The sequence below is a fragment of the Esox lucius genome, chromosome 24 (genome assembly GCF_011004845.1).
Source record: "Esox lucius isolate fEsoLuc1 chromosome 24, fEsoLuc1.pri, whole genome shotgun sequence".
NCBI lineage: Eukaryota > Metazoa > Chordata > Actinopteri > Esociformes > Esocidae > Esox > Esox lucius.
In genome coordinates, this window is record NC_047592.1 from 22,987,619 (window position 1) to 23,005,509 (window position 17,891).

Below are 17,891 nucleotides of genomic sequence, written 5' to 3' on the forward strand. Positions count from 1 at the left end.
CATGGCAGTTGCTTCAATGCATTTAGGGGTGTGGTCCTGGTCAAGACAATCTCCTGAACTCCAAACTGAATGTCAGATTGGGAAAGAAAGGTGATTTAAGCAATTTTGAGCATGGCATGGTTGTTGGTGCCAGACGGACTGGTCTGAGTATTTCAAAATCTGCTCAGTTACTGGGATTTTCACGCACAACCATTTCTAGGGTTTACAAAGAATGGTGTGAAAAGGGAAAAACATCCAGTATGCGGCAGTCCTGTGGGCGAAAATGCCTTGTTGATCCTAGAGGTTAGAGGAGAATGGGCCGACTGATTCAAGCCGATAGAAGAGCAACTTTGACTGAAATAACCACTTGTTACAACCGAGGTATGCAGCAAAGCATTTGTGAAGCCACAACACGCACAACCTTGAGGCGGATGGGCTACAACAGCAGAAGACCTGACCGGGGACCATCATCACCACTACAAATAGGAAAAAGAGGCTACAATTTGCACGAGCTCACCAATATTGGACTGTTGAAGACTGGAAGAATGTTGCCTGGTCTGATGAGTCTCGATTTCTGTTGAGACATTCAGATGGTAGAGTCAGAATTTGGCGTAAACAGAATGAGAACATGGATCCATCATGCCTAGTTACCACTGTGCAGGCTGGTGGTGGTGGTGTAATGGTGTGGGGGATGTTTTCTTGGCACACTTTAGGCCCCTTAGTGCCAATTGGGCATTGTTTAAATGCCACGGCCTACCTGAGCATTGTTTCTGTCCATCCCTTTATGACCACCATGTACCCATCCTCTGATGGCTACTTCCAGAAGGATAATGCACCATGTCACAAAGCTCGAATAATTTCAAATTGGTTTCTTGAACATGACAATGAGTTCACTGTACTGAAATGGCCCCCACAGTCACCAGATCTTTGGGATGTGGTGGAACGGGAGCTTCGTGCCCTGGATGTGCATCCCACAAATCTCCTTCAACTGCAAGATGCTACCCTATCAATATGGGCCAACATTTCAAAAGAATGCTTTCAGCACCTTGTTGAATCAATGCCACGTAGAATTAAGGCAGTTGTGAAGGCGAAAGGGGGTCAAACACAGTATTAGTATGGTGTTCCTAATAATCCTTTAGGTGAGTGTATGTACAGTTACTCTTCCACTATATTGAGGAACAGAGGCGTCAAAATGCGCAACAGAGGTCATTGCTGCAACTAACACTCGTGTGCCATTGTTGTTAGCCTACCAGAACCAGTAATAACTTTTATCAGGCTTCTGATTGGCCACCATGGCTTCAGATTTACATGCATTCCACACTGGACAGGCGCAAGCAATTTTTGCCAGCCCCGACCAGACACAATCAATGCAAATAACAAAACAAACTCTGAACCAATCGTTGAAACCATAGACTGTAAAAAAAAAAATATGGACATCGTTACCGTGAAGTCACCCATAAGTGTCTGAAGACCCGTTTTGAAGCTAATACTCGTTGCCATCTTGGTAGTGCGTCACTCGGCCAAACTCCCAGATAACCATAAATGGGCGAAGAGGTGAGCTGTCTGGTTGCTAAAACAATACCCACACAGCGTGATATTACTAAGTTAGCAAAAGCTAAGAAGCTAGGATAAATGCAACCAGTATGTTATTCTGCGTTGCTAGCATGTTGCTAGCCGGCAGTTAACAGCCAGTCACTGTAACGTTACCAGCTTGAAATTGAGGTAAGTTAACCTGAAACTATACAACAAAACATATGCTTAAAATGCTTCAGCTTTTATATATATATAATATGAATGTAATTATTTTGCAACTCTGGATTTTGTCGAGACGATAGACTATTAAAAATAGGTCAAGACTTCAGATTAGATATTAGATTTTCACATAACTTTAGTTATGAGCATAGACTGTATGGTTACGAGTCGTTTATTTGAATGTCACTTGATTGTAACTTGCCAGTGACTGGAGTTAGCTGAGGCGATAGAGAAAGGACAAACCGCAAGGAGTGAACCAGGCTGTAAACATATTTATTTCTGCTGTAAAGTTGGTCATTTTGCTATGGAGATTGTTCCCTTTTGCAGCCAGCTTCAAGTGGCCATTCAATGAATTGCAGTTTTTGGTACTTCGACGGCAGGCCTCATTTATCAGCCTCGGAGTTTGCCCCTTGGTTGAAACTGATTCTGATTTCAACTTAATTCGGGATTATTAACATGGGTAAGACCTACATAAATGCACATATAGTTTGCTGAAGCTAGCTATACTACCACAAGCACATACACTTTACCTGAAATGCACAATGTCTCCAGACATTATCTTTTTTTTTGCTGGATCCTTTTTGATTCTGGGTCATATGTACTTCCAAAATTAAACTTTCCTTGCAAATCTTCAGCACTCATGTTTGCGTTGTTTTCAGGAAGAACGGGAAATATGCAGAGGAGATTTGAAAGTTAAGCCAAGTTGATGCGATTACATTCGGGCAAAATAGATGTAAGCATTTATGGATCTTAATCAGAATGTTGACTTGGAGGCTTATAAAATAATGGGTATTTATGTACTACAATGATTAAAACCACAGATAAAAAAGGAAACAACTATAGTCAATAATAGTAAATATTTGTAAATAACTTTGGCTAATTCCTATTCGTTCATATTTTAGTGTCCCACGTGGGGTCAACAAATGAGAGTGGGACTTTCAGTGCGTTGAGCGTCACAAAAAGAGAAGATCTATTAGAGCGCGGGACATCGCAGACATTCGCTGAGACGCACAAGCTGTGCAGATACAATAATTGAAGAATGTATAGAATTTATTTTGCAACGATCGCGCACGTGACGCACCCATGGGGGAAGGCATGTTGGGGTTATATAGTCGCCTGTTGGTTCGGTAGCTCTTGATAATGCTATTTACTTAAATTGCTTTCTAAAGAAAACTCTTGTTTCCTAAAATGAAAAGAAAAACAGAAGAGAGAAAATAAAGTATGTTACCCAATTATTCAAAAAGGAAGGTGGGTGTAGTCTGTTAATGATGGAAATTAACCTGTTAGCTTAGTCCATAGTGAAATAGGTTATTACTTAATGTAGGTTGCCAGGGCGTTCTCGAAAAACAGATGCCTAATCTCAATGAGCTTTTAAAAAAAATGATATATATACAGTACATATACTTAATGTGTACATTTTCTGCCCTCCTCTATTTGCACTTCAAGATAGATGCAAACTGCATTTTGTTTTACTGTACTGTACTGCTCAATGACAATAAAGTTGAATCTAATCTAATCTAACATGTACAGGACAGATGACCAGTGGGTTGTTTGATTTAAAACAGTCAGTCAGTGACATGTACAGGACAGATGACCCGTGGGTTGTTTGATGTAAAACAGTCAGTCAGTGACATCTACAGGATAGATGACCAGTGGGTTGTTTGATGTAAAACAGTCAGTCAGTGACATGTACAGGACAGTTGACCAGTGGGTTGTTTGATAATAAACAGTCAGTCAGTGACATGTACAGGACAGATGACCAGTGGGTTGTTTGATAATAAACAGTCAGTCAGTGACATGTACAGGACAGGACATTGCTGTCCATTTCCAAAGTCCAAAAATAATTTCCAAAATAATTTCCAAATTATTACAATTTGCACTGTTAGTATGTTCACCCGGCACAGCCAGAAGAGGACTGGTCACCCCTATGAGCCTGGCTCCTCTCTAGGTTCCTCTCTAGGTTCCTCTCTAGGTTCCTCTCTAGGTTCATCTCTAGGCCGGGTGTTTTGTAAAAGCACTTTGTGACAGCTGCTGATATAAAAAGGGCTTTATAAATACATTTGATTGATTGATTCACTTTCCAGTACTTTTGACAAAGACCTATTGAGGGAACAGTATGCCTTTCAGGACGGCCACGGGAGCGGCGGATGGCCGTGGAGCAGGGAGGCGTTGTGGCAGGTGGAGAAGCGGGGGGCGATGACTGGAGCTGAGCCCTGCAGGAGTCCCCACGTTGCTCTGAAGACCTCCAGAAAGTCTGCATAAGACCTTCGCTCCTCTGTCCTGGTGTACTGGAGGGCCCAAATCCAGGCCCTCCAATCCAGCCATAACAGGGCCTGTGCCACTCTGCCCCGGTCTGTCAGGGCCTGTGCCACTCTGCCCCGGTCTGTCAGGGCCTGTGACTCAGAGTGGCTGACAAACTGGTTGACCTGCCCTTTGAAGTGAGCCCACCTTCTTAGGTCAACCTCAAACCTCGCTGGGTCTGGCGGTCCGGCAGATGCCCATTCCTCCAATGTATACCTCCGCTGTGACCTACACTAACAAGAATGAACATAGAAACAGGTAAACTAGAACCAAAACACACAGAACATAGAACTGCAGTGGGCTATTACAAAATATATCATACTAACATAGGAAAAATGAAATTAAGTTAGCAGAACATACTGTTGCATGTCTAAGATTGCTTGCTAGTTACATTTTAATGTTAGCACAATTTGTCTAGCTTTAGACATTTTGTCTCCCTTCTTCCTTGAACACACGTGTACCTGTCTGCTAGATATAGCAACTGTGGGGCGGAGTTGTGTGGAGACATTCAGAATCTCTGGAAGCATCAAATCAAAATTCAGAATGTATGTGTATGACACAAATTGTGAGGACGTAACTATGTAGGTCTGTCAGATAGGGTGAACAGTCAAATTAAGCAGTAACAACATAGTGCCTGGGCATCCAGACAAACAAATAAATACTTTGCATTCAACACAAACAAATAACCCAGACTGGTTTTGTGGTGAATGCGGTCACTTTAAGAAAGGTTTTAAACAAAGTGACTGACTATGAGTAGCTACACTGATATAACATGACACTTTCTTTCTAATCATTGACGTTATGGTCTGGTTACAGAAATCACCTGTCCTAGTGTCGGGCTGGCTGCTAGCAAAACTGTTAAATTGATAAAGTAAAGGTACTTGGGTGTGTACACCAGTTATGGGAAGTGGAGGACATGTAGCCATCTCAGGCTCACACGCCAGGCAACCAGAGTGGCCCTGACACTGGAGATTAGAATACTTTGCATGAAACATGATGAATACCCAAATCAAACCTTAATTCATACAGCAATTGAAGCAAACAGTGGTTAGGCTCAGATCCAACACACAGGTTGTTGAATGATGTCTGGACCCTGGCTGAATAGCAGTTACCCCAGGGGGTCCTAGGGGTCACCTCACTTCCCAGAGTCCTTGGGGTTTATCTTTGCCAAACAAAGAATAAAATAAAAAAAGAGATGAACAGATCCCTCTAGTCCTCTGACCTTCCCCTCTGACCTTCCCCTCTGACCTTCCCCTCTGACCTTCCCCTCTGACCTGGTCCTCTGACCTGGTCCTCTGACCTGGTCCTCTGACCTTCCCCTCTGACCTAGTCCTCTGACCTTCCTGTCAGACCTAGTCCTCTGACATTACCGTCGGACCTGTTAATTACTTAGTTGCCCCAAGACACAGCAATTGTCTCTCATAGTGTGTGATCCATAAATGAGGGCCTGTTCATTGTTATTTTGTCATATACCAAACATAGGTTTCCATGTTTCCGGATGCCTCCGGAACGCCTTCCTGGGAAGGTGTTCCGGTCCCGTCCCACCGGGAGGAGACCCCGGGGAAGACCTAGGACACGCTGGAGGGACTATGTCTCCCGGCTGGCCTGGGAACGCCTCGGTGTCCCCCCGGAAGAGCTAGAGGAAGTGTCTGGGGAGAGGGAAGTTTGGGCATCCCTGCTTAGACTGCTGCCCCCGCGACCCGGCCCCGGATAAGCTGAAGAAGATGATGATGATGATGAGGTTTCCATAAATCCTCCATAATGGTTGTGTATCTGACAGACCTTTTGCGTGTAACGTAGAGATGTAGCCAAATCATACTGAAGTAGAAAGTAATGGTTTAGAAACCCTTTCCAAAGGCACTATACATAATCCATAAGGTCAAATGCAAAGTTTGAGTAATCAAAAAGTTACTTAACTGATTACAAATGTGGACAGGTAACTTGTAACTATAACAGATTACATTTAAGAAATAACCTACCCAACCCTGCACAATTTTGAGTAGGAGTGATCATGTAAGCATGTAAGAAAATATTCCAAAAAAGTACAATTACTTGAGAATTTCATAATGAATAATTATGTTGTACTGCATGAATATTAACAAAAAGATAAACACAAATAGGAATAACTTCCATCCACATTCCCCTGTATCTATATTTAAACTATTTGTTTTGGTTGTCATGGAGAGCGGAAAATGTAGAAATGTTTTGCATTATACAGTACAAGTCAAAGTGTGTCCCAAAGTTGATGGGTTTATCAATCCTCTTGCCACTCTTTAGAAATTCACCTTCTGACTTTCTTCTGCAACACATGACAATGGAGGGCAATCTGAGCAAGTTAGTAGAGTTGAGAGGTTGGTTTGGGGAAGATACATTTTACAACATCACAATTGCCATTGACTACAATGCATGTATTAATACAAAAATGCACATATTTTAATCATGTAGGAAAACACACCAAAACACACCAATTCATATTACATCAGAATCCATTTAAAATGACATCTGGATTTAAACAAATCTAAATATTTCCCTGTCAAGTAAATTCATATTTTTGTTCATCACTCAGCCATGGGTGTATGACACAATGTAAAAAGGGACATTATTAAAGTGGTGAAGGTAACTGATAACATTCACATGCAAATATCAACATTTCTCATGTAATGGGAACCACTTTCAGTAAGCAATTCTGAGTGAGGATGATAAATATAGTACTTAAAATATTATGTCTCCCAGCAAAGTTAACATGGATTGTAATATCCAGTAACCATCTGCACTTTTATTTGTCCACATAGCAATGAACACATACAAATATTTAAAATGCTCATGTTGTTTAATTTATTAAATGAATGTCAACCATTTACTTTTGAAGTTTTGTTTTGAATGTTCTTTGCCATATGCCATTTCCAACACCATTTTTCTTTCCTTCTCCTTGTGTTTCCTTTGGTCATATTGCCTTGACACCTCATCCAGGTGGGCTTTCACCCTCTCCTTGCTCTCCCTCACTTTGTCCTTATGTTCTACTTTTTGGGCTCTGATCATCTCTTTCTCCAGGATCTCTCTTTCTTTCCTTTCCTTTTCCTCCTGCTTCTCCTTTGCTTCCTGGGCTTTCTTAGTTTCCTTCTGAAAGAGAAAGCCCAAACTGTATGTAAAATAGTCATCTGAAATAATAATATCACTCCTCCAGTGTGAAGATAACTTAATCTACTGAATATGATAGTTTGACCCTTAGGTGACATGTGACCTCATGAACTTTGACTGGTTAAATGGAGTACTGTACCTGTGTCTGCTCGTGCTCTCTGAACCTCAGGACAGTCTGCATGTGATACAGCTGAATGTGTGCATCCTTCATCCTCTCCAACATATCTTTCTTTTCTATCACCCATCTGTCTTTCTCCTTTTTCATTTTCTCCATTTCACTGTTCTTTCTATCCCACTCTCCTGTCTGCACCAACCTCTCCTTTTCCATTTCACTCTTTTCCATCTCCCATCCCCTCTTCTCATCTTCATGCTGGCTCAGAAGCATCATCTTTTCTCTTTCCAGAGCCTCTATCAGTCTCTCCTTCTCTCTCAGCTCAGTCATCCACTTCTCTGCTGCCTGTGTGCTCTTCTCTTTCATCTCCTCCTTCTCCTTCATCCATCTTTCTCCTCGTTGATCCCAGAGACTTTGCAGACAAGCGGTGACCCTGGCCCATGCCCCCCTTTCCTTCTTCCAGGCTTCTAGGGTCTGATTCTTGTCCTGGTCTGCTTTGGCCAATGCTGTCTCCAAACCCTTTCTGATACACTTCCATCTGTTCCTCTCTCTGACCCTGTCCACCTTTTCATTCTCATCTGACAGTCTGTTGATCTCCACTGTCCCCGTCTCCACCTTGGCCAGGTACACAAATTCCTCCTCTGCTGTCTTGTGCAGCAATGTTTGTCTGACTGCTGCTGCATGTTCTTTCTCTTTCTCTAACACATCTCTGGCCTTTTCATTCTCAGCTAACAGTCTTGTGTTCTTAACTGTCAACTTTCCTATCTTGCCCAACCTCAGTATGTTCTGCATCTTCAGGTTTGTCATTTGGATTTCAATCTTTTCTTTGTCTGCCACTAAGTTTTCTCTCTGTTCCTTTAACACATTTCTCTCCCTTTCATTCTCAACTAACATCCTTGTACAGTCCACAATCACCTTCTCTAACTTGGCCAGGTTCACAGTGTTCAGTACCTTCAGTTCAGCCATTTTGCTGTCTATCTCATATCTTTCTGACACATCTCTTTCTGTCTGTTCTGTGAACTCGTCTATCTCTAGCTTCCATTGGTTGCTCTGTACGTCAATATGATCCTTTTTTTCCTCTTTCTTGCTCAGAAGCTCATCTACTTCTCTTTGTCTTTCTTGCTCTTGTTCTTCCCTCATCTTGTTAACTTTTTTCAACAAGTCTCTCTCTAGCTGCCATCGTTGGTGGTCTACCTTGATGCAAGTCTCAATCCTCTTTCTCATTCTAACTAGCCCCTCCATTTCTCTTTGTCTGTCTTTCTCTTGTCCCTCCATCTCACTGCTTTTCTTTACCTCCTCACTTTCCATCATCTCTGTCTCCCTCTCACTGACCACTGTCTGCTTCAAGAAATATATATATATTTTTCAATTAATACTTTTTCCTATTAATTTCTTTAAACTGTTTGACCATGCCAGTTATCCAACTTAAGTTAGGCCTACTCTCTGGCTAATTACTTGACTCTAAAATTCTGTATTGTGACATAGTATCAATGAATTCTGAATGTTAGAATTAAGGGTCATTGGAGGCTGAGGGAATTAATTGTTACAATATACAATGTATTATTTTTATTAAATGAACATAGAGATTGCATGTTTGCTTGACCTGTGGTTTGCACTAGGCTGTGATGTCTAACTTGAGAACAATATTTAAAGATTTAAAAATGTTGTTCTCACAATATTTAAAGATTTAAAAATGTTGTTCTCACAATATTTCGAGGACAATATTTTTTTACAAAATGTAATAGATGTAGGTGCTTTAGATACTGTTGGTTGTATTGTTTATCATGTAAGATGCCTGATAATTCCCTATTGCACATTGCTCTGTTGGAGGCATGTGCTCAACTTGCCTAACATTACACAGCAGTGCATAGTACAACAAGCAGGTCACGTGTTAGCTCTAGCTACTTCTTACCTAGCCAGTCGGGCTGTGTGCGGCCAATCCCAGCAGTTCATCCAGCAGGTGGAGCTCTCTTGTTAAGAAGATTTTGCAGACCAAGCTGCCAGCCACTAACCAACTGAAGATGATGTCCCAGCAATGGCAAAGAGGATCTGAAGTGATTCTGCAGTTAACAGTCTCAGATCCATTATTGTATATTCACCCACATCAAGGATTATTGTAGATGAAATGTGCTATGTGCTTTTATCTTGGCAAGGGGAGGGTGCACAAACTAAATGCAGGGGTACAGATGAAAAGTTTGACAAAAATATTTATATATATTTTAATTAAAAGGTTTGATTAAATATTTTTAACTGAGGATGTGGAAAAAGAATGGCTGTTGTTCAAACATTTTTGCTCAACTTTACCAAGGGTATCGATAATAAAGGAGAGCACTCATATGGTATCACCCTCATTTGGTGTAATGTTGATATCTTGCCTATTACTTTGCACATTATGTTGAGATAGCACTTAAGTAAACTAGTTTGCTCTTGCCATTAACATTCCTTTGGCCAGGTTGTCATTGTAAATAAAAAAGGTCCTCAAAAGGTTTACCTGGTTAAATAAAAGTAAACAATACAGTAGCAGTTATTTAAGTATACATAACAGACATGCAATCGTTTTTCTACTCATTTTTTTCTTTGTGGAAGATCTTTCCATCAGGCTGTTCCGTCCATCTCAGTGTGAGGGAAGGATCAGACTTCTCCCTCAGCTCCGTAAAAAAAACAAAATAATTTTGTTTACTTCCCACTTATTAAATCAGCCAGCATTGTTTGAGACAGGCTGACAAAAATTTAAAACACAAGTATACTGTATTGTATAACAATAGTTGACAGTCTATTGGTAAATGGGGTCCCTTGATAACGTTTATACTAATGTGACATTCTCAAAGAGGAAATAGTCACCTGCTGCAAGATGGCCTACTGCAAAGATGGATCATTCAGGTCCATGTTTGGGTCCTTTGGGGTCAGTTTCAGTCTCATCACCTGCTGTTTCTTAACTAGAATGCCTAACAGATACACAGACAGAAACTCAAAATCTGCTCTCTCCCATGCTATTAATCCATTTATCATCAGAAAGGATACAGAAAGGTAATAATAGACTAATAGACTCAGAGACAGTTTCTATTATATTAGTATGATAAGTATTTGGACTGCTTGACACTGGAAGAAGACTGACCAAATCATGGCCAAGGGAAGATGTCTTTATCAGGGGGTGCTGATAATGGCCAAGCGAGAAAGAATGCATCAGATCTTGTCCATCGGTTGTAGTGACACACGTCACACTGACAAACAGACAAAGTACACTCACATCACTAGCAGACAAACTGTCAAAGTACACACACACACATCACTAGCAGACAAACTGTCAAAGTACACACACACATTACTAGCAGACAAACTGTCAAAGTACACACACACACATCACTAGCAGACAAACTGTCAAAGTACACACACACACATCACTAGCAGACAAACTGTCAAAGTACACACACACATCACTAGCAGAGAAACTGTAAAAGTACAGACACACACACACACACACACACACACATCACTAGCAAAGAAACTGTCAAAGTACAGACAGACACACACACACACACACATCACAAGCAGACAAACTGTCAAAGTACACACACACATCACTAGCAGACAAACTGTCAAAGTACAGACACACACACACACATCACTAGCAGACAAACTGTCAAAGTACAGACACACACACATCACTAGCAGAGAAACTGTCAAAGTACAGACACACACACACACACACATCTCTAGCAGAGAAACTGTCAAAGTACACACACACACACACACATCACTAGCAGAGAAGCTGTCAAAGTACAGACACACACACACACACATCACTAGCAGACAAAATGTCAAAGTACAGACACACACACACACACACACACACACATCATTAGCAGACAAAATGTCAAAGTACAGACAAACACACACACACACATCACTAGCAGACAAAATGTCAAAGTACAGACACACACACACACGCACACATCACTAGCAGAGAAACTGTCAAAGTACAGACACACAAACACACACATCACTAGCAGACAAAATGTCAAAGTACAGACACACACACACACACACATATCTAGCAGAGAAACTGTAAAAGGAAAACTCAGATTCTAATCAGAGGGTACTGAGACTAATATAGGGGGGGGACCCACAGAAATGCATGCACTCACACATATACACACATACATTCTTGCCACTCGCAACTGCTGGAACCAGACACCTTTTTACTATTCATTAAAAGACGAATATGATGAATTATTTTGTTATGTATGTTGTTACATACATATTATTTATGTAACAACTCAGCACAGGGTATGGATGCTTCTTAATATATTGGCCTTTAAAAACTCAACAAAAATCAATGTAAAGTTGTATGGCCACAGGATACCAAAGTGGGTTTCCTTGGGGCTATTCTTACAGATGTGTAACAAAAACATATTAACAATTTAGTGAGAAAAACATCTACATAATGAACAAAAACCTTTTTCATAAGAATACCAATATAAATGGGTCACATTTGTTTTGACCAGAGTGTTTTGTCTAACTGCCCTATTTAATCTATCTCTGGAGAGATTGCCCAGTAGCCTTATTAGGGCCAGGGTGATTAACAAAGACACGCAATTGTGTTGAGGTTGAGCAACCAGTTGTTGGCCAGCGGATGAAAAGGGCTCAGTAAGTCAAGGCTTTGTCTCCATCTACTGGTCACATAGCATCCCTCCACTGTGACATGGCCCTATAAGACACAATGTCTGGATATCTCAATATTATTAGTGCTGTCAAACGAATCAAATAATTTGTTGCGATGAATCGCATTATTTTCAGTAGGTGATTTTAGAATGTGTTCAAATGTTGCCCGTAATACACACTTTTCTGTTTAAAAGCAGTGCATTATGTTATTGACATACTTTGTTGTATTGCATAATGGACAGTGCTAGACTTAAATAAATACAAGTTGTCACTGCCCTGAAATGTCAGCCCCTAACTTACCACAATAACTGGCAGCATCTGTAGCCCATGTAAATCTAAATAGAAGGTTGCTGATCTATAATAGTTATACTATCTCCTACCATTTTTCTCTGGATGAAGGCACAAAGTACAATGACTACGATGTAAGGCTACTGTATAAAACACACATCAACCCTCATCTGGAGAGGTACAGGGTGTGCATGCATTTAATCCTCTCTAAATCACACCAAAGCTTGTCAAGGTATTGTCCTTTGATGTTCAGGCTGAAATGTGGTTAGAAAGGAGTTCCGGTGGGGGCCAGTAAACATTAGATTTCCTGAAAGATGGTTAGCAACAACCGAATATAATCAAATGCACAGGTACACTACTTGAATAGGCAATGACATTAGGTAGTCAAGCTGGCAGAGCATGGAAGATGTTTGTCAATTCAACTGTTGTTTTTGTGGAAACTCACCTGGCGACGACATTAATGCTTAGCTTAGAAAAACATTAAATGATGACAAATGACCATGGTACAAGCAAGGTGTTAGCAGTTGGATTCAAGCAACACAGCGTCTCGGGAGCGGTTGGAGAAGAGGTGGTGTGGGGGGCGCGGCTGGCCTTCTGGATCAAAGGGTTTTGGAAAGGATTGGTGTGTGGGGAGCAAGGATAGATAATGCAACTTCCATGCATCCATTGTACTAACGGTGTGTATCCTACCAAGGCGTTGATATGCAGGATTCATAAACTCGTACAGAGTAAACAGGATTCACAACATGAATACACCATTGATATTTGGGAAAACATACCCACCAAGCACTCAGGACAACCGCCAATACAACAACCGATAAACAATCATTGCAGGCAGGTACCGTGTTCCTGACCGCTCTAGATAATGTCATATGCATGGTTCTAAGGCTCAAAAAAGAACATTTAGTATATTAAATTAATCGCACACTTTCCCTTTGAGAGCCGTAAATATTATCTGCAATTATAGTGGAATAATAACATTTTACTATATTGATTTGTCCAGAATTTTCTTACTAAGAAAACCTGCACCCTCCTTTTTACTGTACAGCGAAGACAGTAAGAGACTTTAACATCTAAAGCACATCGACGAACAAATGCAGACAGGTCATGACCTGACAAAGATCCTTTTGCGATTGAAACGTTGTCACTTTGTGTGTTTTTTATTTAGTATCCTTGCTGGATCCTTCTATCATTACCAGTGTCTTTTTTGTCCTGCACCTCATGAGTTGGATGTGCATTGTTTCCTATAATACATTTCTATGTACACAGTTCATAAAATCTCTGGTCATGTGAGAAAATCAGGGTAGGGCATAGTTGGGCCTAATATATGTGCTATGACATGTTTTTACAATATCCAAAAATAGCTGGACGACCAAAAGAAAAAACACAAGCAGTGGGAAGTTGAGGATTGATGGTTCAGAGGGAAACCATTTGCTGAGGTTTCACATGGAGATAATTCGACATATAAATAATCCCCATGTGGTACCTTCCCTTTACAGTACTGACTCCCTCATCTGGTTAAGAGAAGCCACATGTTCAGGGAACACTGAATTATTTTAAACATTTTTCTGGATTCATGCTCAGGTTAGTCCTTTTTTGTTTACATTCACACTTCAGATACATACATTTTGTTGTCGTACGAACATTAACTTATCAGTCACTCCTCTGACTGTTGCCATTTCACAACCTAAAACAAGTAGGTTTAGTGTACGTGTATGTACACTCCATTATATTATTAATTTCCTTTCTTTTATCAAAAATGATTTCCCTATGAATTGATTGATAGGCATTGAATAGATTCAGACAGTACAGATAACAGGGAAAAGCAAGGATTCAGACAGTGATATACAGTGTAGTCCAACAGTGTTCAGACAGTGATATACAGTGTAGTCCAACAGTGTTCAGACAGTGATATACAGTGTAGTCCAACAGTGTTCAGACAGTGATATACAGTGTAGTCCAGCAGTGTTCAGACAGTGATATACAGTGTAGTCCAACAGTGTTCAGACAGTGATATACAGTGTAGTCCAAGAGTGTTCAGACAGTGATATACAGTGTAGTCCAAGAGTGTTCAGACAGTGATATACAGTGTAGTCCAACAGTGTTCAGACAGTGATATACAGTGTAGTCCAACAGTGTTCAGACAGTGATATACAGTGTAGTCCAAGAGTGTTCAGACAGTGATATACAGTGTAGTCCAACAGTGTTCAGACAGTGATATACAGTGTAGTCCAACAGTTTTTAACAGTGATGTAGGTTTGCATTCCAGGACTTGATTCAAGGACAATAGGTTAGTAGTGCAGATTGTAACCCTTAAAGGTGCCCTATCCAATAATAACTCTTACATACCATCAGTTCATGTCATAAAACTCTCTGGCAGAGTGGCAGGACTGACACTATCTCCACTGATATGGTTGCAAGTAAAACGTAGAAGGCCGGGATGTTCATACAGGTAGGTGTGTACTTCCTTAATGTGTGTGAGGTGAAGACCAATGACAAGCTTTGTTTGGGTTCATGTAGCCTACTGAACGCACCAGAAACAAAAATATACGGAAGCAATGCAGGCATAAGTCAAACAAGGGTACATTTTGCATTTGATGGCGAGAGCTGAAGTTTGTGTGAACAGTGATGCAGAGTTGGCTACCTTTCTACTTGTAGGTTACATCCCCTAATTTAGCTAGTTGCAAGATAGCCAAGGAAATCTGTGTAAGTTACTATAGGTTGATGATGACGGAGAAACAATTATACTACGTAGAAAATAATTCGATGTTCTTGTTTATTCTATTTGTATTTGCGCTGATTCGTTTTAGGAAGGTTTCCCCAAAGTCTTTGGTCAAGACCAATAAGCTAACGAGCTAAGTTGTGTCTAAACAGACACTCCTTGATTCAATTTTTTGCTTGAAAATAGTGTTACAACCTTGTGTTCTCTGCATAATAATAAGAAAATCTAACATGCATTGTGGGTTCGTTGACTAAACCTTATGCATACTGTAAGCAAATATTGCCCAGAAGAAGTGCAATGCATCTAACTCAATATAGCTCAGTTAAAATTTTGATTGGTTTAGCTATTTTGTTTATAGTGGCGTTACGTTGCATGGCGTTAAGTTGATAAATTGTAGGCTTCCTTTAATAAATCGTAAACTCTCAAATCTGTATTAATTCCCCAAAATAATGTCACCACAGGCTAGATAATCCGTGTTGTCAAAAGAGACGTGGACTCAAGTCCAACTTGAGCAGTGACACTGACAGGAATGACAGGGCCCGGGACAGAATTTAACATTTAGGACCCAAACCACAGGCCAAAAAATTCATCAATACTAATTATATTACTGTCCAAAAAACAGGTCATAAATGTTTTATTGTTTAATGTTTTAATTCCTAACTAGGCCACATTCAAATCCCTTTGTTTTCAACACAGGTATTTAATTGTCACATCTTTTCAATCCATAACCTACTCAGTCCCAATCAGCCATTACCTAAGTGCTACACAAATTTAGACATTCTCTTTTAGATTCTGCTCCTAGTTTTGGTTGCTTGGAGGAAATGTTTTAGCCAGACAGCTACAGTACTGCAGTTATACACATTTATTGATTGAATTTGAAAAGCTGCACTACGTAGGACTTTTTCAGTAAAAAACAACAACAATTACAGCATTTTCATAACCACTTCAGAAAGTGGTTCCACACCAATGCCTGATAGAGAAACACGTTCCAAATAAAAGAATGAACCTGTTCCAAAGAAGCGCTAATTCGAGTTCAACAACTTTATTCTTAGCCTTGCTAACGTTAGTTTAGGTTTCCTGATAGCTAGCTACAGAGAGTTGGTCTAAGTCTTCTTTCGCTTTACCTTTTTCGTAGTAGACAAAGGTGGAACAGACTGTTTGCCGACCTGGTCTCTAGCTGCCATTATAGTTTCTTACAGTAAGCAAACTTCGCTCCTTACGGCATACTTATCCAGGTAAAATGCGTATTAACAAAATAAGCCATGGAGGAAAGCCTGCCTCACAGAAAACAATTGGCTGGAACGGGGTTTGCTGGGAAGTAGAGGCGTGCTCCAAAAATGATAAAATGACAAATCTATCTAGTGCAGCTTTAACAAAGTTATGTTGGCGCTGGTGTCAGGGTAAGCACTCTGATTGGCTGTAGGTGTTAGGGTATCATTGATTGATTTTTACAGAAAAAGGTTTAATCATGCTGCTTTATAAACCAGAAAAGGAACCAGACAGGCCTAGTTCAGCTGGCCCGCAATTAAAAATAATAAATACTGTTGCCCTCACCAGACTCAAACCTGGGTCACCTGTGTGAGAGGCACTGCCTTTAACCACTACGCCACAACACTACACACTTACCTATTGGCTAGACACCATTAAGCATTGTGTTAAACTAACAATTCTTAATAAGTTTACCTCCACCACAAATAGTGTCTATGTATGGCTTTTGCCACTGGCCGTTTTAACAGGTAATCAAGGGGTACTCTGTCAGTCAGTCACTCACTCAGTAAGAGACATTCGCTCTTCTTGGCCAGCTCCGCCTACGCTGTCTGGCAAAAAACAGAATATAGTAAAAAAACATGAATCCCTTCATCAATGCAATTCTTCTGTTTAATAACTGTTAACTTTCTCAATAGTACTGAATACTAACATTGACTGACAAATGAATAATAATATTTAAGCCCACCAAATGGGGCCCCCCCAGGCCTGGGCCCGGCCCAACATTCATGGTTGTTGTCCCCTGTCGGCATCACTGACTCCATTCACATATTTTGAGACTTGGTGAAAAGAGAACTCTTGCAACTCGACTTTGACTTGAACATCTGTGACTTAACTTGGACTTGAGCTGCATGACCCGAGAGACATGTTCAGATTTTCCAAACACGTTCCTCTCATCCTCTCTCGCCTCAAGTCTGATCGCGCTGCCGAAGGCTCACAGAGCTAGTATTCCATGTTCTCAACACGCATCCGTTGGGTTTGGAATGGGGAAAACAACACAACAATACTCAACTCTAATTAGATTTTTTTCAGTGTCGCTCAAACTTGGGCTAGAATTCAGCTGTCAATGTTAGGTCATCAATTCGGATGTGATTGAGAACTAGCGTTCAGCGTATTTGGTTTGGTTCTGAGAGTTGTTACATTTGGATTCAAGGACTATGTCATGGTGGGAAGAAAATGACAGCAGTATGCAAAACATGCAAAACTAAAATTACTGATGCGATAGCCACAACGTCTGTCTTTGTGAGACTCCTGAAATCACACAAAGACAGGTAAGAATGACATTACAGCGGTGCTGTGCCTATCTAGCTAGCTAATGTGAGGTAATGTCTGAATGAAATACTGTTGAAATAATGTGAGCAAAATGGGGAGATGGGAAACAAAATTATTTTCAAGGAATTTCCTGGTGATTACTTCAGCAACAGTCGGATTTATGCAGTACATTCCACAGTTTACATTTACCAATTTGATTCCCCTCTCCTCATTTGTTGGGCTCATTATTTCTGGTAATATTCTCCATTTTATTTGCATGCAATGGCTCCCCCGGCCCTGGCATTTATTTTGTCAGAGAGCATTTTCATTTTGTTTTTAACATACTTACATAGTCTTCATGTTACAATTAAAAATGTCTTAGATCTAAAAACAAAGACAATTTGACAATGTATAAAATAT

At 40.5% G+C, this 17,891-nt stretch overlaps 1 protein-coding gene and 2 long non-coding RNA genes across 3 annotated transcripts; 1 reads left to right on the plus strand and 2 right to left on the minus strand.

Moving 5' to 3' along the window:
• Positions 1-1,374: 1,374 nt before the first annotated feature.
• LOC117593946 lies at positions 1,375-5,588 on the plus strand. The gene is made up of 3 exons (XR_004575417.1): positions 1,375-1,701; positions 2,059-2,191; positions 3,859-5,588. It is a non-coding gene; the product is annotated as an uncharacterized LOC117593946 (long non-coding RNA).
• Positions 5,589-6,870: 1,282 nt separating this feature from the next.
• On the minus strand, positions 6,871-8,506 carry LOC117593893 (trichohyalin-like). The gene is made up of 2 exons (XM_034290444.1): positions 7,310-8,506; positions 6,871-7,152 (listed from the first exon to the last, which is right to left on the minus strand). Exons 1-2 carry the CDS (start codon positions 8,504-8,506, stop codon positions 6,871-6,873), a joined length of 1,479 nt encoding a protein of 492 aa, XP_034146335.1.
• Positions 8,507-9,808: 1,302 nt separating this feature from the next.
• Positions 9,809-10,590, minus strand: LOC117593880. Its single transcript, XR_004575341.1, has 3 exons — positions 10,398-10,590; positions 10,124-10,227; positions 9,809-9,930 (listed from the first exon to the last, which is right to left on the minus strand). It is a non-coding gene; the product is annotated as an uncharacterized LOC117593880 (long non-coding RNA).
• Positions 10,591-17,891: the final 7,301 nt, after the last annotated feature.